The sequence below is a fragment of the Rhodamnia argentea genome, chromosome 3 (genome assembly GCF_020921035.1).
Source record: "Rhodamnia argentea isolate NSW1041297 chromosome 3, ASM2092103v1, whole genome shotgun sequence".
Taxonomy (NCBI): Eukaryota; Viridiplantae; Streptophyta; class Magnoliopsida; order Myrtales; family Myrtaceae; genus Rhodamnia; species Rhodamnia argentea.
Genome location: NC_063152.1, coordinates 33,354,571 through 33,382,015, shown reverse-complemented (window position 1 = coordinate 33,382,015; position 27,445 = coordinate 33,354,571). Strand labels below are relative to the sequence as shown.

At 40.1% G+C, this 27,445-nt stretch overlaps 2 protein-coding genes across 4 annotated transcripts; one reads left to right on the top strand and one right to left on the bottom strand.

Moving 5' to 3' along the window:
- On the top strand, positions 1 to 27,416 carry LOC115748019 (rab GTPase-activating protein 22-like). Of its 3 annotated transcripts, none has more exons than XM_048275743.1 (6): positions 1 to 60; positions 22,455 to 22,806; positions 24,187 to 24,322; positions 24,460 to 24,509; positions 25,406 to 25,459; positions 25,545 to 27,416. In XM_048275743.1, exons 2-6 carry the CDS (start codon positions 22,490 to 22,492, stop codon positions 27,166 to 27,168), a joined length of 2,181 nt encoding a protein of 726 aa, XP_048131700.1. In that variant the 5' UTR covers positions 1 to 60; positions 22,455 to 22,489; the 3' UTR covers positions 27,169 to 27,416. The 3 variants fall into 3 exon arrangements, with proteins under 3 accessions (XP_048131700.1, XP_030540243.1, XP_048131701.1); XM_030684383.2 differs by having other exon boundaries at positions 18 to 59; positions 22,450 to 22,806; XM_048275744.1 differs by lacking the exon at positions 1 to 60 and having other exon boundaries at positions 22,664 to 23,139.
- Positions 10,574 to 15,869, bottom strand: LOC115748020 (embryogenesis-associated protein EMB8). The gene is made up of 8 exons (XM_030684386.2): positions 15,415 to 15,869; positions 14,922 to 15,050; positions 14,515 to 14,646; positions 13,821 to 13,963; positions 13,640 to 13,737; positions 13,361 to 13,455; positions 12,091 to 12,144; positions 10,574 to 11,026 (listed from the first exon to the last, which is right to left on the bottom strand). Exons 1-8 carry the CDS (start codon positions 15,811 to 15,813, stop codon positions 10,811 to 10,813), a joined length of 1,266 nt encoding a protein of 421 aa, XP_030540246.1. The 5' UTR covers positions 15,814 to 15,869; the 3' UTR covers positions 10,574 to 10,810.
- Positions 27,417 to 27,445: the final 29 nt, after the last annotated feature.

Sequence of the window (27,445 nt, the reverse complement as noted above, 5' to 3'; positions counted from 1 at the left end):
GGAAGAGAGTGAAAATCTAAAAGAGAAGAGAGAGAGAGAGAGAGAGAGAGAGAGAGAGAGGAGGAGGAGGAGGAGGAGAGGGGGGGAGGGGAGGTCTCAGAAGGAGCCATTTATGACTCAGTCTCCAGCCCTGTGTGGTCTTCTCTTGGCTTCAGAAATTGATGACAGAATGATGCTCACAACCCTAAAATCACATTATCATTAACAAGAACAGAAACTGATTCTTGTTTCCTCTTGATGACGTTCCTGTCGTGGTTTGTTCTCCTTTCTAATCACATTGTCTCTCTAAACCCTAACTGAAGAACTCGGAGGAAGAGGACACATTTTGGAACATGCTTGATTTATGGACAGAAATGGGACATGGTTGTTATCATCTCTTCTTTCTTTTAAGACTATCAAGGGAACAAATTCATAAAACTCTTTGCCCTCATTGGTGCACAGATTCCATTATTTGATCTGTTCCTAAATTTAATCAAATGGGTAATGTTTTACTAATGAAATAATGAAGTGTCTTCATTTCATGTGGAGTGGTACAGCAAAGAAACTCTTCTTGCACAAGACAACACTAGAAGGTCTAGAAACATCAGAGGTCCCATCCGTTCATCACAAATCACATCACTCGCCTCTCCTCCCCCTTTCTTTCCCATATATGAAAAAGAAAATGTTATTCAAAACGTAATTCTCCGTGGCATCACATCTCCCAGGTGCTGATAGGGTTTCTGCAACAATGGAATATCATACATTGCCGTTTTCCAAGTGATTACAAAGAGGAGGACAAAGACAAGAATAAGAAGTAGATCTTCTTCGGTAGGAGTTCGCCGATGCTGCTTTCAGTGACAAAACCAAGAATGGGAATTGATCTCCCATTTCTCATGTACTGAGCTAATGTTTAGCCACTAAGGTTTGTCTCATACATTGTATATATGACTAAGAATATCGACATTCCAATATAATAAGTGATATATACGACACGACAACGCATGCACTCGAAACCAAATAATTTGCAGAGATGCAGAGAAACAATCTGATCTCCAAGGGCCATTATCTTTTTTTATTACCGCAACAGTTCATGTCACTACCCGTCATCTACGTCAAAGTTGCAGAACATGAATGGTCATGACAGACAACATAGAGAAAGACTAAGAACTAGTGCTCATGCGATAGATCCACATGTGTCTGAAACATTGTGCAGAAAATTCTTGCTTTTATGCTAATAATTTCAGTAAAAGAAACGGCCTTTAACTTACCCTTAAAACGAAAAACAAAAAAAAGAAACACACTGTAGCCATGTAGTTTGACTGAGACAGATAAAGTGATAATCATCTGACTCATGTCGGAGAAAACTCTAATCTTATACAGTGAGATCACATGCGAATGTGCCGATTGTAAATCAAAAAAGAAAGGGTGAGAAAGGAATGAGAACCCTAAAAGTTTGAATCTTTCTGGGGAAGACGGGAAGAGAGTGAGCTAGTGAAGGAGCAGAAACGGACAGACAAGATACTCAAAGCATCATGTAGAAAAATCATAGTCCAATGATGAATCTGAATCCAAACTCAGTTTGAACAAAGAGAAAAAAACAGAGACTGACAAAGAACCCCCTCAAACGAAAAATCCCAACGACTCATCCATGAATCTTTCAAAGCGTAATGATGAAACTTTTCTTCTTCAGTCAGAACCCCAAAAGAACCCACAAAAAAAAAAAAAAAAAAAGATAGTCAAAACCCATAATCATTACACAATGATCTGCTCATGCACACACAAGCAATGACAACCCAGAACTAAAAATATTCCATACCAATCATAGACCTAAAAAAAATCCAACCTTTTTCGAGATAGGAAGAGGATCATACTCAAGCTCTCGCACCTCACGTTGAGACGTTCTTGAAGATTGGAAGAGCAATGATTGGGGGGAATGAAGCCTGGTCCGACACCGCTAACGCTAGATCGGTGACCCATGCGAGTAGCGACTCGAAGATCTAGAGAACAATCGACCAGATCGGAGAGGAAAAATTGGCGGATCTACGGTTCGCGGCCTCGAGCCAGACAACATTCCCCTCAAAAAGATTGGCCTCCCCTCCAGTTTGCAGCCCAAGAGAGATGATTGGAATTTTCTTTGATTGAGAGAGAGAGAGAGGAGGGAGGGAGGGAGGAGACATGGGTGAGGTTTGGGTGTGCGAATTGAGAAGGAAAGTGATGGAGATAAAAAGGGCAAGGAAGGAGAGAAGGAGTGTGAAAAAGGACAAAAAGAGGCGATATTATTTAAGACCACCTTGACCCTACAATTCATCATCCGTACCAAAAATGCCCCCACACGCTGTCCCCCGTCTTCCTCCTCCTTCCCGCGCCTCGAGGTCTTCGAATTACCGTATATTATTAGACTACCGACATACACATGCGAATAGAAAGGTATGAATATATGTGTCTTAGCATATATATTTAGCTTGAACGAAGCAAGGTGATTAAATTAGAAGTGGGAGAGTTAATCGGTTACTTAAGAAGAACAAAACCTAATCAGGCGAAGGATTTTATTTTGAAGTTATCATAGCAAAATTCATAAACCACCTTCCCCTGTTTTAAATTAGGAGGAGCTCAGTATGTGCTTAGCTTTCGCGCATATGTCGTGTAATCTTACCTTACCAAATGAACTTGATAAGCCCAAAAAAACTCGCATAATTAACTCTGGATGAGCTCAAACATATGTATGAAGTTGCATTTGTAATGCTAGATGGATGGACCAATCTTATATATTGGTAAATATCCCAAATGGAATGATTTTGAATACTGATTCATCAATAAAAAAACCTTCTCCTACTTTTGAATTCGGCAATTGAGATTATTCCCTCTCCCTGCCCTATTTCTCCGATATGTAACGAGCACAAACACATTGTTTTTTATTTTTTTGAAGGAAGAGGCGATTTGCCTCTCTCGTGAAAAGCTTTCAGTAATTGATGACATGCTGTAGCTTAGCCCTTTCTACTCTCTCCCTCTTGGCCAAATCCCTCATGAAAATTCAAGAGAAATCTGATATTTGGTCCTTGGTAAAAATGCAAGATTAATTTTGATAGCTTGTGCTTCACAGGGTGTAATAATAAGTTCTTAAAGAATGGAGGGACCAAGGACAATTACAGTTGGAATGGTACTTAAAGAAAGTTAAGAAGAGGTAATAGAGTAGCTAAATTGTACGTTATGCTATTAAGACATCGTATCCTGCGCATTGTCTGTACCTAAGTAGCTCTTGTGTGTAGTATAGAATGGTGATGTTATGGAATACCTTAATATGCTGGATACATAATATATACTCTATCAATTAAATCAAAAAAGAAAAAAAAATGATGACTTTGTCGATTGAAATTCCATATAGACCAATTTAGCTAGACCAACCATAACACTCACAATGGAAGTCAGAATTTAACTCATGATAATAAAAAATATGAAACTCCCAACTCAAGCAAAAGATGAATCGTATAAATTTCCATCTGGGGACTCTATTGCTCCAAAATCCTTTGCTAGCATTCTCTTCTCGCTCCTCTGTTGTAGAGAAAATAAATTCAATGTCATATCCGAACTTTTAATTCGTTTCATGTGGTCCCTAAACTTTGGTCCAAAATACAATGTCATCCATGACCTTTTAATTTCTTCAATGCAGTTCTTGAACTTTGGTCCAATGTTCAATGTGGTCCTTGAACCTTTAAATATTTTCATATAGTGTAGAAAATACATTGAACATTTACCAATAGTTCAGAGAAGCACGTTAAACAAATTAAAAGTTTAAGAATGACGTTGTATATTGAACCAAAATTTAGATATCATCTGTGCTGTTATCCGCTTTGCATTATTAGTGCACAACCCAATTGATTCCCTCGTAGATGTTCATGCTAATTAAATAGTCGACTAAAAAACTGAAGGATCACCACACATCATATTTTATTTTTCATCTTGTCAGCGTCTCTGTAGTGCTCGTCACATGACAAACCTAACTAACCCACTTTCACCTCCTTGCTTTTTGCTTAAGGTTCTCTTGTCTGCCGAAGAACTAAAAGAAAACCCTAGAAACCCTAATCAGTTGCCCTAAGAAGACAAACGAGTAGGGCATGTGATGCAGGGGGTGTTGGTCATGGGAGTCATGGAGCCATGACATGATGATACACTACAGAGGAAAGAACACACCAGCAACAAGTCAACCACATCCTAGGTCGATGAGCCAATTCCCGGGTTTCGTGTCCGAAAAAATAGTTTATATATGTTTGAATTGAGGAGGGCATATCAGATACTTACTCTTGCTTTTAACTTTTGTGTATGGAAAAGGTAAAAAAAGAAGGAAGAAGAAAAAGAAAAACCTCCCTCGTTCAGTGCAATTATTTACTGCTGTGCATTGAGTTATTTTCTCGTTTGTTTTCTTGCTCTTTCTCACTTAGCTCGCGGGGGATTCGAGATGACGACAGGCAAAAGACTGACTGACAAAAAAAAATTTTCTTTTGCAAGTCTTGGAGTCAGCTTCCCTCCTGCTTTTCATTCAGGTGCTCTTTGGTCCACAAAAAGCTTGCTCTCTCTCTCTCTCTCTCTCTCTCAAATTTTTCGTTTTTCTTTCTCCCCTGATTCCAAGAAAGTTCAGCAAAAGGTCCTTTTTGTGTTGACCCTAACCCTAGCTTTCTTTTGGGTCCATATTTCCCATGTCACAATTCACCCGCCCTATAGAGCGAGAAAGAGAGAGAGTGGAGGGGTTAGACCGCGTCTTCTGGCTTCTTTTGGAGGTTTAGAACAGAAAATGTGATGTGGTATTCTTCTAAAATGAAGTTGATTCATCTCTATCAAGATGGGGTGAAATATTTCCACGTCTAATTCTTAAGCTGCATCCAAATATCCATGTGCTGATGATGTCAATCGCACGAATTCTAATTCGCAAACTTGCTCGTGTCCGGGTTGGTCAAAAGCATACCACGTCCACACACTGGGTGGTGAAGAATAGCAAAAATTACTTCTTCTACTGTCTAGCCTCAAGTGGGCGTCCTGAGAAGGAATCGAACCCAAAAAAAAAGCTTAAAACCTCGTTGGTTTATAGTTTGAATCCACCGTCGAGGTATAAACTTGATGAAAGATCTAAGGAAGAGCATCGATTAGCTTAAATGAAAATCAGACTACTTTTTTCGCTTGTGTCGGCATCAAATGGTATCTTTGGTCAACACCCATCGCGGCAAATTCCATTTCCACCTTCCCAATATGCTTAAAAACCCAACCATCTAAAGGTTATAACAATTAAGGGAAATGAATATCGCACTTTTCTTCACAGTCAATCTCCATATCCATCTCTTCTCGGTAGGGTTTCACAATCTTCTGGATTCTCCATTTCTTCCAAATGAAGCAAGAATTTTTCCAAAAAGATAGATAAAGCTCCTTTTTTTTTCCTCCTCCTTTTCTTTTTAACCTAACGTTTTACCCTTTTCTCTGTGCGGGTTCGAAATGGAGTTAGAAACTTTACTTCTCTTTCCACAATATAAAGAGTTAAAACACCTTATCATTGTCGCCACCTTGTTTTCTGCTCTTTCCCCTTTGTTTCCCATCGCACAGTAACCGCGTTTGTCCCCTCTCTCTCTCTCCCCCCCTCTCTTCTTCGCCTTTACAGCCTTTCCCTAATTCCTGCGTTGGTTCTCTTCGTTCTCAATGGAGTAAAACCAAAACCCTAAAGACTCAGACCCTACTCTGACCCATTCTTACAGTCCACAGGCATGGAAACAAGATGTAATTCGTAACATTCACTGTAAACCCTTTATTGTCTAGGTTCATTCAGTGCTCGGGTGTCTACAGATCTACATCTTATTTCATGACCGACGAAAAACATCGAAAACCTAATTTACCAAGTACTCGTGTGAACATGTAGGCGGGAGCCGATCACGACTTAAAAAGACATTTTTTCCCCCTCATCTCATCGACCAAAGTCCGATTAATCCTTCACTTAGTATTAGGCCGCGAATTGACTTGTAATAATGCTAAGCTATGCCAATTTTCCACGGAACATTACTTTTAGGGTCCTCTCTAAACAACGTGAGACTTCCATAATCTTGTAAGGTTTAGAAAGAGAGAGCTCATGCAATGAATGTTTTCGCACTCGTTATGCTCCCCCCCAAAAAAAAAAAAACATGTAAAAATTAGCTCATTCAAATTCCCTGTAAATTTGAACCAAAAAAAAAAAATTCCCTGTAAATTTCTCATGGTTTTTTAGTGAAGCTTAATCAGAATTTTGTCTCCTGGTTTATTTTGGGGCTGTCGTGTCATAGCTGGCATTCAATTTCCCTGTAAATTTTCTTATGGGTACCTTGATTAGCTGGCAGTGATATTAGGAAAGGACGAGCATTTGTTTGTCACTAGTGGGGGAGGAGAGGAAAAAAAAAATTAATATTCTTTTTTATAAATTGGATTATTTCCCCCTTTTTTTTTTCCTGGAAATGGGCAAAAAAATAAATAAATAATAAAAAGAAGGAAAGATGGCCCTAAAATGGGAGAGTGGTTGAAAAGTAAGGAAAAGGCCAAGTACGCTTTTTGGAGTTTTCATTCATTTGGCATTTTTCGGCTAACCCTACTCCCACAAGTTTGTCTTTGATTGAGGCAGGAGAAGAAGAAGATTCTCTCGCAAGAACTAAACGACGGAGGGAATAGGGGACGATGTTTGGCGTTAGTTTCTTGATGTTAGAAAAAAAAATTTCGAGCACGACCATATAGGCCACGACATATTGAAGTTCGTATTCAATTGTTGCGATAAATTTATTTGTTCGAGGGCGGGATTGGAACAGTTTCTGAGCAAGACCGTCGCATGTTTGCTCACGCCGATCTTTGAGGATTTTTTCTTTTTTTTCAATTTGAATCTCGTGCACGTACACTCAGTGCTCGGAAGTTTATCGAATCGCCAATGCGGTACCGGAAACGAAATTTTTTCTTTTTTTATGGCGGCCTTTTTTCGATATGTGTTGGGAGACTTGATTGTGCTTTTTGATTGAAACTTAGGATCGAATCGCACGGTACGATAAGATCTTGAATCGGTTACATTTTTCGGTAGAGATTTCGGACTTTGATCGTGTCGGTCAAAAAATGTTTATGATTCGATCCCGATCTTTCACGTAAAATGTTTAAACTTGTGATCCGCAATTGCCCGTTATCTTCCGTTAACAGTTTCTTACCCACTAAACGTTTGGGAAAGCGTCTGTGGCGGTCCGTTCCAACTGGAGTGATTGCGGAGTGTCGATTTGAAAATAACTTGAAGAGGAGGATTCTTTGTCGCTTCGACGGTAATGGAGGCCAACAACCCGTATGCTGATTGTTTTTGTTCTCATCGTATTTGCAAGGCATGGGACTTGGATGGCTCTCGCACTTTGAAACTCTATGATTTCAATCTCATTTTCCTCTTTTCGATTTCAGATTGTAAAGAGAGAAAAATTACCAGAAAAGTCCTCAACTTATTATAACTGTGTCAATTTATTCATGAACCATTTTTTTTTTGTCCAATTGAGCCACAAAACTTTTGTATTTGTGTCAATTCGGTCTACCCAACAGGAGTTGGTCTGCCGGCGCTAACGTAGATAATTTATTATGACCTCTATTCCTTCCCTTCCTTCTAGTTAGTCGCCGTGTCGGCTGACCGGCCGAGGTGAGGGCCCCGCCGACCATTGGCAAGGGCGAGGGCGCCATGCCCAATGACGACGAGGCTCGACCTCACCCCGCAGAATGAGGCCATCAGGCCCACAAATGGGGGAAAGCCATTTCAGCAAGAGGCCCAGCTTGGTCAACCTCAACGACTTCGATACACAGGAACTTGGTAGGGCGGGACGCGGCGTCAATGTCATCTCTTCTCTTTGATCCGTTCGAGTTCGCATTTCGGTAATCCCTAAGATAAAGCCCCTTTCTAAGTCAAATATTAACTTTTTTTGCTTAAATTAACGTAATTTCTTTTAGAAATAAGGGTGGGAAAATTTCCATTGGGAAATACGAAATTTTGGGAGCAAACATTAGCTCCGTTGACTGAAGTTGACTTTCTTTTTTTTCACTGAGAGGGTTAGGCCTATGTCGAAACGAACCCAACTTTATTAATTTAGGGTTGGAGTCCCAATGACAAGGAGATTAGTCAAAAGAGCCTTTTCTTGAATTAGCCCTTGTGGACTAGAATTTGGCTTTCTCAAGTAAAACCCCGCAGATCTCGAGAATGTTGACCTTTTTAGAAAAAGGGTAAGGCGGTTCTTTGAATGTGAAAATAAAGTGGCTGCTCTAAGATGTCAAGTGTGTGGCTCCCATACTCAGTTCACACTTGGGGGTCAAAATTAGAATCAGAAATGCAGTGTGTTTTATGCAAAATTGCTGGGTTTAAGATGATAAAAAAAGAGTAATTTGGTTGGAGGAAAATTAGCCCTTCAATCAAGACAGTCTTCAATCGAGACAAACTGCCACGATTAGATGTTTGGTGGTTAAGCCTTATGAGTGGGAGAAATGTGACATGGCCATGTAAGCCAATGATACCAAAACTCTTAACAAATGGAGGAGAAAAATAATTTAATGAAGGTTACGTTTATTTCGCAGGAAATGAGTGATTTAGAAATATTTTCCTAAAAATGATCGCTTGAAATTATTGGTCCATAAAAAAAAATTATTTTCATTATCGACAACAATTAATGTCTAGACATTTTTCGTGGATGATCGTCTGCTCGTTTCTACAAGCGACATAAACGATGAACTTTTGCATAATATTTTTCAAATTACTCATTTTTCGCAAAATAAATAGAACCGAAGGAGAACAAAATATCAAAGTCAGCAACGTACAACATGCATAAGAAATGAGCAACATCCAACATGCATGAATATACCATAAACCATAACTCAAATAAAAAGAAAAGGCATGTATGTAGTCCAATTTTATGGAAAATGTGAAACAGACCTGTGGGCTATATGAGCTGCTATATCTCATGGTGTAAGCGGTTTATACAATACAATTGGATTGTATTTTGATCATGTTACAATATTTTTTCTATCAAATAGCTCCGTTGACTGAAGTTGACTTTCTTTTTTGAGAGGGCCTATTCGAGACTAACCCAACTTTGTTAATTATGGTTGGAGTCCCAATGACAAGGAGATTAGTCAAAAGAACCTTTCTTGAATTAGTCCTCATGGACTAGAATTTGGCTTTCTCAAGTAAAACCCCGTAAATCTCGAGAATGTAGAACCTTTTCAGAAAAAGGGTAAAGCAGTTCTTTGAATGTGAAACAAAAGTGGCTGCTCTAAGATGTCAAGTGTGTGGCTCCCATACTCAGTTCACACTTGGGGGTCAAAATTAGATCAGAAATGCAATGTGTTTTTATGCAAAATTGCAGGGTCTAAGATGATAAAAGAAGAGTAATTTGGTTGGAGGAAAATTAGCCCTTCAATCAAGAGAGTCTTCAATCGAGACAAACTGCCACAATTAGATATTTGGTGGTTAAGCCTTATGAGTGGGAGAAATGTGACATGGTCATTTAAGCTAATCATACCAAAACTCTTAACAAATGGAGGAGAAAATAATCTAATGAAGGTTACATTTATTTCGCAGGAAATGAGTGATTCGAAAATATTTTCTTAAAAACGTTCGCTTGCAATAATTAGTCCATAAAAAAAAATTATTTTCATTACCGACAACAATTAATATCAAGACATTTTTCGTGGATGATCGTCTGCTCATTTCTGCAAGCGACATAAACGATGAACTCTTGTAAAATATTTTTGAAATTACTCATTTTTTGTAAAATGAATAGAACCGAAGAAGAACAAATTATCGAAGTCAGCAATGTACAACATGCACAAGAAATGAGCAATGCATGAATATACCATAAACCATAACTCACACAGAGAAAACCCATGTATGTAGTCCAATTTTATGGAAAATTTCAAACAGACCTGTAGGCTATATGAGCTGCTATATCTATTGGTGTAAAGCGGTTTATACAATACAATTGGATTGTATTTTGATCATGTTAGAATATTTTTTCTATCCGAGGGTTAATAAACAAACGAGTGCATACGTATAATAGAAAATTTGTAGGATTCCTTTCCTTGATAGTGCTCAAGTACAAAGAACTATAGTTTCGGGATTGTTGGAACTGTCAAAACAATCTTGCGGTTTGCCCGCGTTAGGACCAAATTGCACGTAAACGTATCTGATTTGATGTCTACATTTTTAACTCACCAATGAGAAGTTCGATTTTCCACCTACTATGTATGAAAGGAAGAACGATCCTTCTTTTTCAAACTGGTCACAATTAAGTCTTCTAAATAGCGGAAAAGGAACGTCGCGTAACTAAAATTGATGTGATTAAACGTACTGGCCGATGTTGGAAAAGCGTGGACGGATATAAGTTGAGAAGAAACGGGGGCACACGATGCAGAATACTTGATGGCATGGTCAAGAGGCTTATGAAAGGAGACTCTCCGCTCCACAAAGCTCGAGTTGAAATACGAAGGGAATCATCCCACGATTGGGAGGGAAAATGATGATCAGAAAGTTGATCACGGACTGAAGAGGCGAATTGCTACAGACAGCCCGGATCGACATTTTCCCGTCTTGTTCAGGTAGACAAATCGCGTTTCATTGAATAATGTTCTAAATCTGATAACATGTGATGAATCGTTGTGGGCCTTGAGCCAATAGTTACTTTGACTCGCCAGACCACAAAATACATTACTTGTGGAAGCATTATTTCATTAGCTTCCGAGTGACCACTAAATAATCAGATGGCCTCCTTGGCAAGGAAGAAACAAGACTGATAATGAAGAGGCACTTACGACAGAGGAGAGTTTCTTGTTAGACCTCTAGGCAATGCAAGTTTTCTGTGTCGTGTTTTCTATCCTCATCTTTGCTGAGGGAAGCACCGGGTTGGGATACTCGTCTCTCTAAATGGTCGAGGAAATCCATAACCACTGGATCAGTCCAAGGAGCTCTGAGAGGAGCCTCCGTACCTGCGACCCAACCGAGATGACCGCCTTTTGGAGTCACTATTAACAAGCAGTTTGGATTTTCCTGCAGTGAAAAGAAGTACATTGAAGAGAGGGATTACATGTATGAACAGGACATGGGATGCACACGGCATACACAGACCCATAAGGACAACAATGAGAAAGTGAGGTCCAATGGAACGTTTCGAGCTCAAGTACTTGTTGGGGGAGAGAGCGAGAGAGTACATGCTTCTGTCAGCCTGTGGTTATATGTGTCCTATATCTCATTTCAGACGATAGGAGAATTTCATTTCCCTTGAATGAGAAAAAGAAAAAGACATGTGCCTTTCATGCTTTAGGTTACTCTCTCGGACTTCTCGACCAAAAAGTTCAACCGACGTTTCGATTTGGCAGACACTCCTATAGCATTTCTCTTCTAGTTGTCTCCTAAACTTTTTTATCCAAAGAAATGTTGCATTGCATTTGTCTAGAACTATTATCAGGACACCACCTAATATGACTCTGCTTAGTTAAGATATGCATGTCACTAATCCTTCCTTGCATGTTACCTTTAACATCACAAAATGGTGAGAGGGGATAAAATTAAACTAAAGAACTGTCCAGAAGCTACAGAATCTATCATTCCTAAGATGGACCAGTATCTGATTGAACTAATATGGCAGACTATACTGCAGGGATGATTTCAGATACTGTGAAAGGAAGATTTGAGGGAGAAGCATGGAGACATTCGAGGCGTAAACTAAGTTAGCTACCTCAGACGAAGCTACTCAATGTCACAAAACTGCATGAATGCACAATAACCCATCCGAAAGTGATATTATCAAGTTACTCCCACAATCGCAGGTACGTCTGCTGGTGGTAGAGGCAACTGAAAGTTACTAATTGAAGCTCTCTAACCATCAGTTAACACCACATTAATAGGGAATGGACATATAAAGAGGAAGGCACACGGATGAGGGTCAGTAACTAAAGATACATGTGGCCTATTCAAGAATCAAGGAGGAAAAGCGTTAGAAACAATTTAACACTTATACAAGGGAGATGTTCTGGGAGAGGAGACACTTCAGAAGGCAAAAGTCATGCTGCAAAAAGGTCTTTATTACAAGGATTACGATATTTATGACGAACCTTGATATCTTCATGAGGAATTCCCCGAGCTGGAGCAATAGGATCATTTGCAGCCTGAAAGCAGACCTTAACTATGATATAAAAGCATGAACAGAAAATTTGTACACCAAGAGCTGGAAATATCTATTCTATGCACAATCCTCCAGTCAAATCTGTTGTGTTTTTTTTACCAAACTTCTATTTAGCATCCTAATTGCATTATATGCCTCCCTTTACTTTTCAATACAAGGACATTCAACTACTTGAGTCATTCAATAAAGCTTGAGAAAAAATCTTGATCCCAGTCAGAACAATTCCAAGCTATGTGTTCTGAGCGCAAGCCAATTTCTCGACATTAAGATCTTTGAGATATATAGGAATCCAAACTTCATTGATATCTATAAGTCCATCGAATGTTTAATTTCTGGATCTTCATCTGATTGGATGTGTTTGATCGAATAATCCTTTTTATTAACTTACAGTCCCGGAAAGTCTTCTACAACAAATAAATCCAAAATGTGTTTTCACGGATAACCAGCTGAACAGAACATAGTATCGTATCCAGGAATCTGGGAATACTACAGTAGTATACTTTTTCTATGCTTTTTGGTTGTTTGCCCTGTAACTTGAAGTATCATATGTCCTTACAGAACTTGCACAACGTGTAGTACCAATTATAGTCCACAAAATAAACCAAACATATATTCCCACAATTCTTCCTTCACGTAAAAATGATTCTTGGGGATGTTAGGATGGGAAACAAGGAGCCGTACCAAGCTTCTAAGTACGTGTGTCATCCTTCTTCCATTACGAAATGCTCCAATCAAATTTTCCTTTTTTAATAAAAAAGTAACCAATCTCAGATTTTCAACACCAGCCCACTTCCTTATTCAAGCAGCCTTATCGAAATTGGGACCTTTAAAGGGTCATGTAACTTTGCTGTGACTCAACCAGCGTAGCAATTTGAACAAACCATTCAATTGCAAGGATATAAAGTACAAACTCAGCACTGTAACCGACGTAGTTTTTAAACTCCATAAATAATCTATATATAAATCTATCTCTGTTAGACCGACAAACATTGTAAGAATAGGTAATCGAAGGATCATCACTTCTACTTCTATAAACAAATCTACGTATTATACACGGATAAAGAGTTCACATTTACTGCGGATGCATATTTTGGCAAATGTGACGAATAAATAATCTAATAGCTCCTATTCTTTTTGTCAAAAATGGTGCAATGGCAGTTCATCAAGCTGACACATAAAGTGAGAAATCTCTTGGTAACCTGTATGCACAGTAAAGGCTTGCACACATGCTTTATGGTATCCGAACTGCTTGAATTAGCATAGTACTCATCAGCTGACTTGAAACCAAATGAAACTGCAAGCATGATAACAATGTGAGATGATAATGGTAACAAGTAAGACATTTTGAGATGGTCACAGGACAATATTCAATGATTCTGGAAAATGCAAATACTTGATGTTCAAAACAATACACATGCTCCTGCAGGCACCTGAACCCACAAGCACCACAGGCATCCATGTCAACAAGAAAAACGTACCACGGGTTAATCCTTCATCAAACTCTTTGACAGTTTTTGCATTAGCAGCTAATGTGATGTTATATTCACCACCCATGTCTTCAAAGAGGAGGAGATGCCTGCATGAAGTATGATATAACTCTGCCTCTAATTTGAGCAAGAGAGAAATCTATTTATGCATGGAAAGGAAGCACATGATTACTTCTTAAAAATTTCCCGTAGAGAACGTGCAAGAGCTTTGTCATAAATATTGTTAAAGCCCTTACGGAAATCCTCATCTGCAATGACTAAATTGAAGGGATTACACAATGATACAGCTCCGGAAAGAGGGCAAGTATGAGATTCCTGAGAACAAGACATTGCGAAAACATCGATGAAACATGAGCATACTGTGAATCAGGAATTTAAAGGACGACAAAATGTACAGAAAATAGAAACTGTCAATGCTATCTAAAGCTCCAGAAGAACAAATTGATCCCTCCCACCCTAGTCCATTTTCACCAATAGCAAGTACAGCAAATAGAGTAAATTGCTTATACGTAGTACATAAACCAAGACCAAAGCAGTAAAAAAAATGCTACTGTAATAGAAAAATATGGGAACACAACCAAAGTATTTCTTAAGATAGAGATTGCCACAGCACTGGAATGTCCTTCAAATGCAAAACCCATCTTATACAACCACAAACTCAAATTCTCTGAGGGTGGTGATTTAGGCAGACTCTCAAAAACAAATCTTGAATGAAACGACGTAGGGATCCATATGTAAATTTGAAGTATCGTCATGGATCCTATATCATCTTATCGTAGACATTACTATTGAAATCTAGTGAATAGGAGACAGCGGTTTCATATATAAAACACCAAAGACTAGGCACCAAAACTCGATTACCTTACCTCTCCAAGATAGCGAACGAGAATGTTTGCCCCAAGAGACCAGCCAACAGCATATAAATTGGCTTTTGGATACCGATCACCCACATGGGCTACTACTTGACGTAGATCACCCGTAAAGGAAGCTGAATAGAACTGTACGCCAGCAGTACAGTTGCAATCAGCATTTTGTGAATCTAAAATTCAGAGTCAAAGTTTTTTAACTGGATTGCATGGTTAATTTGATCGCAAATAAATAACCGCTGCAATGATAAGAGTTAAATCTGCTCAAAACAATCCCTCTGTACTAATGCATGCGATTCGTCAGAAGAGTCCCATTCATCCATAGTCTGGGATTAACGGCTCGCAGTATCAAATCGCCACAAAACATGGGGAAGATAACGTATGCTGAATGGGTTGGATTCTATTACCTGAGGCGTGGTGACTGGACTATCTCCACAACCACGGCTATTGAACACCACAACACGCCATCCCTTACTTCTAGCTCTCAACAACATATGCCTCACGTATGCGTCTCCGCTGCCGCCCGTCAAACCAGGCTGCAATCAACCACTAGATCGAATTCACTTCAACATTTCAGATCGTAACAAATAACTAGAAGAAAGTATGATACTCTAGTGTAATCATAAGCCAGTGCATTGTACGAAAGCTACGCAAGTACGAGAAAATCGGGCCATCACAAGCATAAACAGCATCGGACTTTCACTAGATAGATAGATGGAATGTGATACATCTCCATTTTTTCGTGGTTTTCCTAATTATCCGGTAGAAATAGCATTTCTTGCTAAATTACGAGCTTAATTCCTCCAATTTGTCGGCAACCCAACGGAAAATAATCGAGCGACGTAACAAGCACTCTCTAACGACACAAATCAAAGAGAACGCTTGAATGCGGTCATGTACCAGCAAAATAAGGATCGGCGAATCCGTCGGCATGCTGCGGTCGTCCCCGGAGACCCAATCGAGCGCGACGGCGCCGTCGTCGCTCATGCGGAGGCACTCTCGCCGGAGCCTGACGTCCGGGACGGACCGGAAGAACGAGGCGAAGATCGTCTCGACGTGGCGGTTCCAGCCGGCGACGGGGAACGGGGAGTACGGCCGGTCGAGCGTCGTCAGCGCCGGGAGGAAGAGGTCGCGGCCCCCGCCGAGGACCTCGAGGGAGGGATGGGGGCCGGGCATGGCAGCGCCGACGTGGACCGCGGAGATGCGGCGGGGCGAAGCTGCCGGCGGCGGAGGCGGAGGGGCGAGGCCGCGGAAGGAGGAGAGCGGTGGGGTCGAGGAGCCAAAGCAGCACTTTGGCATTGGTTGCAGCTGGGCTCGCGCTCGCACTGGTGCGAGAGAAGCGTTGAATTTTGCGACTTCCGAGCCATTTTTGCTGACTCTGCGAGTCTTGTTAAGCGGCCACGTGGCACGACCCGGAAATTTTCCATAGTGCTCTCTAAAAATGAGATTACCTTCTTACTTTCAATGGCTATTTAAATTAATTAATCACTACACCGTCGCCATTTATTTAGGACGGCATTAATGATCTAGAAAAAAAAAAATTCCTCGACAGGATCGCTTCTAGTACCAGAAAGAATAAATGAAAAGTCGTTATTATTAAAGCATTGTCATCCTCCTATTTAGGATACAATGCATTGAAATTGAAATTACTTTTTACTAAACGTGGTTAATATTAATAATCGACCCGAATGTTACCGGGGCTCCTTCAAATATCGGATTCCGCCGATCCAATGGTACCAGCCAATCATGTTCCGGGTCATCTCTCGCGCGGAGGTTAGGATGACACGACTCCTGGCCGGCTTCGCTTCATTTTCGATCCGATCGCGGTTGAGAATTTGGGACACCAGAAAAAACATTAAAAAAACATATTTATTTTTATGGTGTTTCAAATCCTTTATTTTATTTTATTTTGTCTCAGATTTTTTCTTACCAGTAAAAAGGCGCTAATAAATCCCTCAAGAGTATTATTACAAGGGTCTTACGTCCGTTGCTGAACGTGCAAATTAAGCGAAACTTGCTTTTATAATACCTTGAAAATGTTGACAATGATTTTTCCTCTTTACGATATTTTTCAAGCTAGGCGACCCAGCTGGTATGAATCTAAATAGTAAATCCTCTTATGCACAACTTTCAAACTTTATTGTACTTAGATTTTCGATTAAAGTTAGGGTCCTATCTCTCTCTCTCTCTCTCTACGAGTTAGGATAATTGCACGATCTAACTCTCAATTTTTTGCCGTAAGTCAATTGAGCCTGTTAAGATGCACGTGCGAGTTGCGTTAAAATAAAAATCTCACATAAAAAAAATTGATGTAGTGTGGACCGATTAATATCCAAGTTAACCCATAATTCATAAGCTAGCCATTAATGAACTCTCAACTCGAGAAATCATGCGTGGCTCTCAAATCCGTGATCACATGGCATCTAAAACAGGCCACATGGAAAAAAACCGTACGATTATCCGTGTCAGAAACCCACCGAGAGAGACTTTGAGACTCGATTACATAATTTCTTAATCATCAATCGCTTAATTAATAGAGAAAATATGTTGAAGAACTCAAATGACCAACGGCAAGAAGTCCAAATAACTGATCGTGCGCTTAACCCTAGGCAAAGAGAAAAAGTCAATTACAAGAAGTTATAATATAAATTACGGTTCGAGCTTACTCACTTTATGCTTGTCAGAAATGTAAGAAAACTAAATTGCTTTTTATGATTCATTTGCTAAAACAGAGACCGACACTTTGCCCCCTTTTTTTTTCCATCTTCCTCAACCATAAGCAGAATCAAAAGAAGTTGAGATAATAATACAAATGATATTTGCACTCTCGGCCAACGGGCAATGTCGTTCATGAAGTTTTAATTCGCTTAATATAGTTCTTGAAATTTAGTCAAATGTGCGATGTGGTCCTTGAACTTTTAATTTGTTCGATATGATTCGTGAACTTTTGGTACATGAACGGTTTTAGTCTATGGACTATATGAAGGTGATCATTAATTCAATTTTAGGTGCAATATTGAGCATCTTCATACAATTTAGGGACTAGATTGAATATGTATTTAAAAGATTATGGATCATATTGAACAAATTAAAAATCTATGGCCAATATTAGATATCAGGCAAAACTTTAGTGATCTTTCATGTAGTTATCTCAAAGAAGTTTTACTTTTGTCTCAACATTGATCGATGATTTCGATAATCGGTCCGCATTTCCACGTCCTGTTTTTGCGCGGCCGTGCATTTGCGAAATGAAGGCGCCCAGACACTTCGCCGACCACGGGATGAGACTACGGTTTTGGGTTGGGCCACGATAGCCTCAACGCTTTTGGGTTGGGTCACTGTGGTCCGTTGGGAAGAAGGGGGGGGGGGGACCAAGCTGGTGTGGGCCCCAAGTACAACCATTCCCTGGGCCCTGGGGGCCCTCGGGACAAACTTCTCTCGACCCGGGTCCAGTCGATCCAACACATGATAACCGTTAGCGTCGCGACACCGGCAATACAGGTCTCGCACGGGGATGCGTAAAATCAACGGTTCTGATCCGCCTAGTCCGGTCAACCCGGATTCAGGAAGGCAATTCCCCCTCTATGGCCTGAGTGCGGGCTTTCATTGTTTGGTTGTGAGCTCTCCGATAGCCGCCGTGCAATCTATTCTTGCAACCAAAAAAGTTGGAACAACTGTTGCTTCCGGTGACTTATATCTCGACTGCAGATTTGTTCCAGAGGAGTATTTGATTTTCAACCTGAACATGATCAACTGTTACAAAGTTAAAAGATGTTAGATTTGGGATTTGAGGGACATGAGTCGGACATCTTCTTTTTTTACTTCTGAATGATTGGTCATGATCTCACTATATGAAATCGTCGGTCAACATTCAACCCTCCTGTAACGGGGAAATATTTCCTTAGATCATAGCCATATGAACCAAATATCATGGCGATTGTTAGAGTAATTAAATGACGCTTTCATCTAACAGCTTAAGTTTTTGGGTCTGACTTTCTCACGTAGCATCGGAGCGTAAGTCCCGAGTTCAAATCTTTTCATGCCCCCGTTTATCTTCACAATGAAATATTTACATATTTAGTTCTAAGCAAAGAGACCGGACTAAGCGTGAGGGAAGAGTGTTAGAGTAATTAATCTACGTCTAACAATTTAAGCTTTTTGAACATTTCACAATGATCCCACAAAATCTCATAGCGATTGTTAGAATCACTTGGAATTCACATTGGAATCACCGCCATTGCCATCAACCACTGTGATTGTGCAATCCATAATAGATCAAAATCAATCACATATGTAACTTCGATAAGATCCACGTCCTTTAGAGATTTTATCTCCATCACAATTTGTGAACGTGTCTGAAAATTGGATCACGGCTAATCATGGCTCCATACCCACCTAAATCCACAAGGGCATGATCCGAACAGCAATAACGAAAGTGAAAGCACCACTCATCCCCTCCAAGAAAAAAGGAAGACCAAGAGAACAAAAGTGATGAAAAGTAAGAAGTAAGATAAAGAGAAATTCAACAAAGAGATAACAGTGAATTGGAGGTCCTAAAATTTATTATGAAAGCGCATTCTAAAAAATACAATTAAGTCCTAAAACTTATCAAATTGATCCAATCGAATCCTTCCGTTGATTATACATTTTGAAAATTTTAGGTTCGATTGCACTTTCGTTATAAATTTTAAGTCTTTTAGTGCGTTTATCCCAAAAAAAAAGACAAAACACTAATAAGGACAACTGAGGGAGCCCGTAATGCCATGCTTCATGTGACAGCTTTTTAGGATGGAGTGAAGGGCAAAAGCAAAGAGCATCATGTGGTCCAACCATCAATGAGCGGACTCTCTTTTCTCGATTTCCATGTTCTGCGTTCGATTTCGGGGATAAAGTCCCAGCTTCTTTTGAGCGAGCTTGTCCTTTTTGACTTTGGTTTCATGTGGCTTTTCTATAGTCTTCATCTTTCACCTTTGCCATTGTTTCCTTTCTTGAGGTGAAAGCAAACGATCATAGCGGCTGTCTCAAGCGTGAAGAGCACACCTGAGTTCTTTAGATAGGATTAGAATGGCGATCGAGAATTTTTTTTTTTTTTTTAAATCGGTGAAAGGGTGAAGAGAGATGGCCCGCGCCAACGATTTTAACGAGTCTCGCATCAGCGACCCGGTGTTCAATTTGAGCTATTGTTGCTATGCTACCGATGTTTTAATCGAAGAAAATGCCGATTAAGAGGTTCTCAATTAAATGGACATGAATTGTCAATGAAATAATCACAAAAAAAAAAAACGTACTTCAAATTTACATGCTAGTGAAGTCGCCAACGTACCACAGCTCGGTGTTGGATTTTGTGGAGTGGGATTTTTCACTATCGTAGTTGCAGAGCAACTTCAGAGTGCTCAGCATCTTGCTCGGATTTACAGGGTCTCTCACCATCTTGCTCCCCGTCGCGAATAAAAACGACGAGCCGAGTGTTCCAAACGGGCCGAGCATTTGTTCGGGGAAGGAAATGGCGTTCTTGAAGATGAAGAGGGCGGTGGCCGGAGTGCCGCATTGGTTCACGAGGGCGCCGGCGGTGGAGGAAAGGGTAGATTACTAGATTGCATCTCTATTTTTTTCATTTATCTAAATTTTCTAAAAAAATAAATGGTTAAATGTGAGTTAAACCGTTAAATCCGGATTGAACCCATTTATTACCGACCCCATTCCAATCCACCTATCTGTCACCTCTACTAATAAGTTCCTCACCCATTTGGAGAAACAAACATATTTAATCGACTATTCATTCTAATGAAGAGGTGAAAGAAATATTAGTACACGGTCAAAGTGTAGGTCTTCGACTAGCCATTTTTTAACCATAACGAGGACAAAGATCTGATCAACTCGTCGTTAATAACAAATTCTAGACGTGCAATTGTGCATGTGACGCTTCACCAACCATTTGATGGTGAATGAACAAACTTTCTATGAAGGTTTTTTTTTTTTTTCCCCTTCTGGTGAATACACAAAATAAAGTATAAAAATTAACGAAGAGAGTGGACGATATAGGAGTTACAGCGAAGGGTAAGATGGTCAATTTCGTGAGGCTCGGTTCCCCCAAATCTTCCGCTTTAATTGATAGTATAGATAGATGGGGAATTAAATAACTGGAATAAGTGCCTGGAAAGTCTTAGAGTTGTCACGAAAGTTCAATTGAATTTGGCTAACAAAAAATGTTGGTTTGATTTTTTTTTTCACTATTTTTTCTATCATATGTGACAATGACTTGACTAAAACGACATCGTTTTTGTCTATATTTATTTTTTAATGCAAATTTATTTAAATTATATTAAAAAGTTAGCTAACTTAAGAAAAAAGAACACAACAGCAAAAACTGGGCAAGGGAGTCACGTTGGCAATTGTAGGGGATGGGCCGACGAAGGTAGTCGGGGTTTAGGCCGGTGGCCGAAGATCCTCGTCTAGGGTCGGTAAGGGTCAGTAACTATCCCATACCATTGTCGGCCCTTCGTGACAACAGTGGGGTGGCAGCATCGTGGGCCGTTAGTACTCGCTTGATTTCTTATCCCCTTTTATTTATAAATCTAGCTTAATTTGTTTTATTTAATTTATAAATTAAGAAAATAAGTTTTGAAACAAAATGACGTAGTCTAAGCTTTATACTTCATGTTTTAGATATGGCATTGTCACGTATGAGAAAAAAAAAATTACGTCAGCATTTTTTATTAGTCAAGTTCGATGGAGTTAACGGAAAAATTCGATTGCTCTAATTTGATAAGTTTTAGAACTTGATTACATTTTTTTATAAATTTTAAGACTCAATTACACTCGCTTGATAAATTTTAAGATTTTTAGTGTATTTATTACTTTAAAAAAATGTGGTTCACTTATTGCACGAGGGGCAAGGATAACACTTCTCGATGGTTCTTAGCGTAAAAAGTGGGTGATGAATTTGAATGGATAGAGGTTTACTCATTGCACACTCTAAATCATGACATATCAAGACAAATCCCAACCGTTCAAATTTGTTCTTGTGCTACCCCGTATCCAATCAGATGAGATTTTTGAAAAATATTTTTCGAAAAAAAAAAATATCGTTTATATTACTTATAGAATTAAATAATTCATGAAACTATTTAAGCATAAATTGTTATGTATGGCGAAAATATTCTTTGATAATCATTTATTTTAAGAAACATAATCAATCGTTTTTGAAAGATATTTTTCAAATTATTTTGTTTCCGCGAAATAATCGGCCCGGAAAGGAAATTAATATTCTTCCATTATGAACAGGCACCGACGAAGCTTCTCAGGCATGACATTTGACCATTTTGACCCGTTCATTACTCAATCATGAAAAATATGTTTTTTTTTATTTGCAAAAATATGAATTCCTGATATTCAGTATAAAAAAAAAATGATTAACAACGTTAAAAAAAACCTCAAATTGGTACTTCCGTAATACATTTATTCCGCACCAATCATCTCACAAAATATCCCAGCTCGGTAGTCTCGACCTAAATCTAAATTGCCGCCAACATCCCGTTCAATGTCTCGCTAGAATCACATATGTCTAGCGCGTGAATTTCCCACGTCGAATTCGTCTACCTCGGCCGCGTTGGGAATGAGGCTGAATGATGAGATGCTAAAGGGAAAGTGGTGGGCCCACGAAAGTTAAATGGGCCGGGCCGAGATACCCACCCATTGACCCGCGCGCTCTTCTATGCTCCATCTCGTCTCGCCGAGAAAGAGACTTGGAAAAAGGCAAATGCGACAAAAAGAAAAAGGACGAAAACTGTAATTAAGGAGAAAGCTAATCATTATTTATTTATTTATTTATTTGTCGTCTACGTATTTTATTAGCTGATAGCATCTCACTGTTTATCTTTCCTCGCCTTCTTGAGGCTCCCCGGAAGAAAAGCACTCGCCGGAGAGCGAGCGAGCGAGAGAGAGAGACAGAGACGCGGTGGGGTTTCTATTGGTGATGGTATTGGCCATTCGGCGATTGCGAGAGGAGATCACCGATCGGCTCGCCGGAATCCGCCCGGTCACCCTGTATTTAATGCTCCTGTTCACCACCGGCTTCGGTGGCGGCAATGACGGGAAGTGGATCTTGTTCGTCGAGGGCAGCGGGAGCGGGAGCGGCGGCGGCGGCGGTGGCGCGAGGAACGGGGCACTAGTCGGCGGGGGCGGGGGGTTCTGGTCCTCGGCGGCTGCGCCTTCCAATGTGGGAACGATAGCCATCGCCGTGACGGCCATGGCCGGCCTCGCCTTGGCCGCCACTCTCGTCTACTCTCGTAGGTAGAGATACGCCGAATCCCACTCATGATTCTTGGGAATGGAGGGTGGAACCAGCGCTCGATTTCGTTTCTCTCGTCGAGATCAAAACCCTAGGAAAAAGTTCTTTGCTTTGGTAGATTGATTGATAGGTAACTAGAAGATGCTTACTCAACAGAAACAACCTTTAATGAAATCCCTACGGCGAAGTAACACTTCGTCTTCACCGTCATCGTCATCGAATTCCTCTTCGCCGTCAAATTCCACAGCTACGTCGTCGTCTTCATCGTGGATTCATTTGCGATCGGTTTTGTTAGTCGTCGCTTCTTCATCGTCCTCACCAGTTCCTTCTAATCGGTGAGTTCCATATTCCTCTTTTTAAATCTGTCTAATAATACTTCAATTCAATTTTGTTCCTTTCCCATTTTTATTTGGTCATTTGCTGTTCAAATGGTGTCATTTTGCCTGCTCTGGATTCCACTCACTCTTTTGGGTTCTCGATTTCTTCAATTTGCCTTTGGATCCAGATCTACTGATTTTTTTATCTCACAGAATTAGTTTTCCGTGGAAACTCTCTGGCCCTTTGCTCAATCTGTCATTTCTTCTGTCGATCTCTCTCTCTCTCTCTGCATCTTGGGTTTAGTTCCATAGGTTCCGGCTATCGATTTTAAGATTTTAAGCGCTGAGACTGTTATGGTAGTTTTAGGAGGTGTAAAAGAGGCAATTGGAATGAGGACAGTGTGATGAGGACTTCAAGGACAGCATTTTATTTCGTGCATTTGCTTTAGATTTAAGAGGGGATAGAACCAGTTTCCAGTTGATTTCAAGAACTCGATAAAGAATTGAATGGAAGCGAATCAAGTGAATGCATTAAAGCTGATTATTTCATGCTGTTCTATTCTTTGTCTTTTAAGGAAGCTTTTGAGTTAAATGTTAAATGTGTAGACTCTTGTGCAAAAAGCACAAGGTACTTGCAGTATAGGAACTTCTATATTCTGCTTTGTGCTGACAATTATGTACGAGAGGGGAAAGATTGCCACAGTGTGGGTGGTAGAGAACTATGTTGTTTGGTGGAAGATAACGTATTCTACAATCCTGAAACCTCTTTATCTCTCTGTCTCCCTGTGTTGTATGGATGTTAGTATGGTCTAAACTTGCTTTTCGCCCCTCAAAATTGACATTACCTCCCTGTTGTGGCTTGCTAATAATTGACAATTCCTGACAATATTCAAGTTCTTGTTTCTTAGGATGTCGTGCTTAGATTTGCTAAAAAGAGCTGTCTATATGCTGCACATAAGTACTCATTGCTTAGCCATCTACTTCATAATCTGTTGTAAAACTCTTCTTTGGTCTGTCTTGCATTTCCTCTTGGTTTAACTAACAATTTTCGTTCTTCACTCTCAGGGGTAGTCTTAAATCACCATGGTCACGGAGAAGAAGAAAACATGCACTATTACCGAAGCAATGGAAGAGCTTATTTACACCTGATGGAAAACTTTCTGATGGTGGAGTCAAATTTCTGAAAAAAGTGCGGAGTGGAGTAAGTAACTAAATTCTCTGGGTACATATGTAATGCTTATTGCACCCATCTGATTTTCTATTTTTGTTGCTGCACGTCTTTGGTTCAAATTAATTTCCTTTTCTGCGGCTTATGTTCACTTTGTTATTTTATTGCAGGGTATTGATCCAAGTATTAGAGCAGAGGTTTGGCCGTTTCTCCTTGGAGTGTAAGTGATTTCCTTTTATGTTTTACTAAAGTGTTTTTGCATATGACCCTTGAAGAACAATTTCGCATTGATAAAGGCTTATATGTCCGAATCTTTTATGGATCAATGGAAGGATTAGGCTGTTAGTGTTGGCTGTTGTATGGCTATAAGTATTTAATTGGTCATTGTTGATTGTGTTCATGGCAACATTAGAGCATGCCTGTGGGGGAATTTTCAGTCTTTGCTTCTGCTGCTGACATTAGGAATTAGGAGATTTGCTTTTCTATGTGATTTTTTTTTTCGGCAAAAATAATAATATGGGGGAAACTCGAAGTATATTTGTAGCAGAAACCAGAAGTAGTAGCTATTCACATGGCTTTTAGCTATGTCTTTGGCTTTTGAGTGAAAATGAATGTGTATATAACAAGTTAGTAACATATAACATCAAATGATGGATTATATTATGGTCGTATCTTTACTTTTGTCACTCAGAAGTAATAGCCAACCGTTATATGACTTAAAATCCAACCACTCAGTTTATATCTAGAGTCATGGTTAAAATCAAAATTGATGGAGTTACATTCACCTGGCATCCTTAACAGGAATTTTGGAAGTGGTGATAACTTGAATTCAACAGATAGTTGGTTCTATCCTATAGTCTATAACTGTCATTTTGGGGATAATCCAAGTTCTCTCCCGTTTGATGTTGTCCTTTTCCTTGATCCTTTCCAACACATGGAGTTATTACGACTTTCTCTTGATATTTCTATGCTGTTTTTGGATGTGTATTGCTTTCACCATTCTTCTTTAGTTGGTTGACTTTCAACAAGGCAGCATGTGTGCTTACTTTTTGAACCGTAATGTCTCCTTACAAGTCTCTGTTTCCCTCCTTATGTTGATGTTTTCTGGTCTTACAGGTACGACATTAACAGTTCCAAGGAAGAAAGGGATTCTATTAGAAGTCAAAATAGGTACTCTCAGATTATGTGACTTCTTAATATGTCTCATTCCTGGCTTTAGTTATTGTGTACCTGATGGTCTTTTATTGCAATGTAGAATACAATATGAGAATTTACGGAGACAGTGTCGGCAAATCCTCAGCCGCAGTGAGAAGAGTTTAATGTCAAAGGAAAGTGCTGGAGACAGTTTTAATGAAGACAGTGGGGATTTCAGTCAAGTTCTTGATTCTTCCATGGATGATGACGTCAGTTCAAGGAGATCACCCTGCATGGAGGGGGATGGCACTGGCACTTATCGTGATGATACAATCAGAACTATGAGCGATCAGGTCTCTCAGTCCTCCAATTTGATTGCAGAAGGAGACATGAAAAGTAGTGCAGATCAGATCATTCAATCCTCTCATACCATTCTGGAAGGAGACTCGGATAAGAAGAATGGAGATCGGGTTATCCAATCATTCACTGCAACTGTTAAAGGAGATAATAATATGGAAAAGAATGGAGATCAGGTGATTCAATCCTCAGGCACGACTATAAAAGGAGGTAGCGATAAGAGTGGACTTCAGATCCCTCAATCCTCCAGTGCAATATCGGAAGGAGATGTGCAGAATGTCAATCGGGTCCTGCAATCGTCCGATGCAATAGTGGAAGGAGATAGAGAAAAGGACCAAGGTGAGGTTCTCCAGTCATCTAGTTCAAAAGTGGAAGGAAATATGGAAAAAAGTGGATTGATGCGTGAGGGTACCTCTGCTGGTGACTCGGATTCTACTGATTCTGATTCCTCTGAGGAGATTGTTAATATACCCCACTTTCTTCCAACCGAAGTAGTCGAAGAAAGTGACATCAGTGAGCTTACTGAAGAAAGTTCATCTGCGCCTGCTACTGAAAACAAGACCAAGATACATAGTGATGAAGATTTTGCCACGTGGCAGAGAATCATCCGCCTTGATGCTCTGCGAGCAAATTCTGATTGGGTAATTTACTCTCCATCTCAGGCAACGGTGAGTGAAATGGAGGCAAGGCGTTTTGCTGACAGTGTGGGTTTGAAAGATTATGACCATCTCGAGCCTTGCCGGATTTTTCACGCTGCTCGTCTGGTCTCTATCCTTGAAGCTTATGCACTGTACGACCCAGAGATTGGTTACTGCCAGGGGATGAGCGATTTGCTTTCCCCTATTCTCTCAGTGATGGAGGATGATGATGAAGCATTCTGGTGCTTTGTGGGGTTTATGAAAAAGGCACGCCACAACTTTAGGCTAGATGAAGTGGGGATCCGTAGACAGCTGAGCATTGTCTCCAAGATCATAAAGTGCAAGGACTCACATCTCTACAGCCATCTGGAGAAGCTTCAAGCTGAGGATTGCTTCTTTGTCTACAGAATGGTGGTCGTGCTCTTTAGGAGAGAATTGAACTTTGAGCAAACTTTGTGCCTGTGGGAGGTGATGTGGGCTGATCAGGCCGCTGTTAGGGCTGAGATTGCCAAGTCTGCTTGGGGGAGGATGAGGCTGCGAGCCCCACCTACCGATGATCTGTTGCTTTACGCGATTGCTGCTTGCGTGCTGCAGAGGAGGAAGTTGATTATAGAGAAGTATAGTAGCATGGAGGATATCATGAGGGAGTGTAATAGCATGGCTGGTCATTTGGATGTGTGGAAGCTTCTGGATGACGCGCACGACCTGGTGGTCACTCTTCATGACAAACTAGGTGCATCGGCTTCTTGATCCATTTTTTCTTTTTTTTCGCTGGCTTCTGTTGGTACATTATTCTGGTCTGACCTATCGGGGACCTGATTGACGTAGAACTCGTTTATAGGTCGCTTTACAACTCCATGCGACTCAGGACGAGCACTGAGCACACCAATTTCTGTATCAGCTAAACAATGAGGTTTTATGTATACTGCCCGCACTTGGTCTCATTGAGTGATGGTGGCAGAATCGCCGGTTTTTAATGAACTAACATGTTTTCGTTTTGCATGTCCTGTTGCTTTCATTCTTTTGT

Coding starts and splice junctions, on each gene's coding strand:
- LOC115748019 (XM_048275743.1), top strand. CDS start 22,490: ATGGTATTGGCCATTCGGCGATTGCGAGAGGAGATCACCGATCGGCTC. Junction 22,807..24,186: donor ACTCTCGTCTACTCTCGTAG/GTAGAGATACGC, acceptor CTTCACTCTCAG/GGGTAGTCTTAAATCACCAT. Junction 24,323..24,459: donor TGAAAAAAGTGCGGAGTGGA/GTAAGTAACTAA, acceptor ATTTTATTGCAG/GGTATTGATCCAAGTATTAG.
- LOC115748020 (XM_030684386.2), bottom strand. CDS start 15,813: ATGCCAAAGTGCTGCTTTGGCTCCTCGACCCCACCGCTCTCCTCCTTC. Junction 15,051..15,414: donor CGCCGATCCTTATTTTGCTG/GTACATGACCGC, acceptor GGTTGATTGCAG/CCTGGTTTGACGGGCGGCAG. Junction 13,456..13,639: donor TGATGAAGGATTAACCCGTG/GTACGTTTTTCT, acceptor TCATGCTTGCAG/TTTCATTTGGTTTCAAGTCA.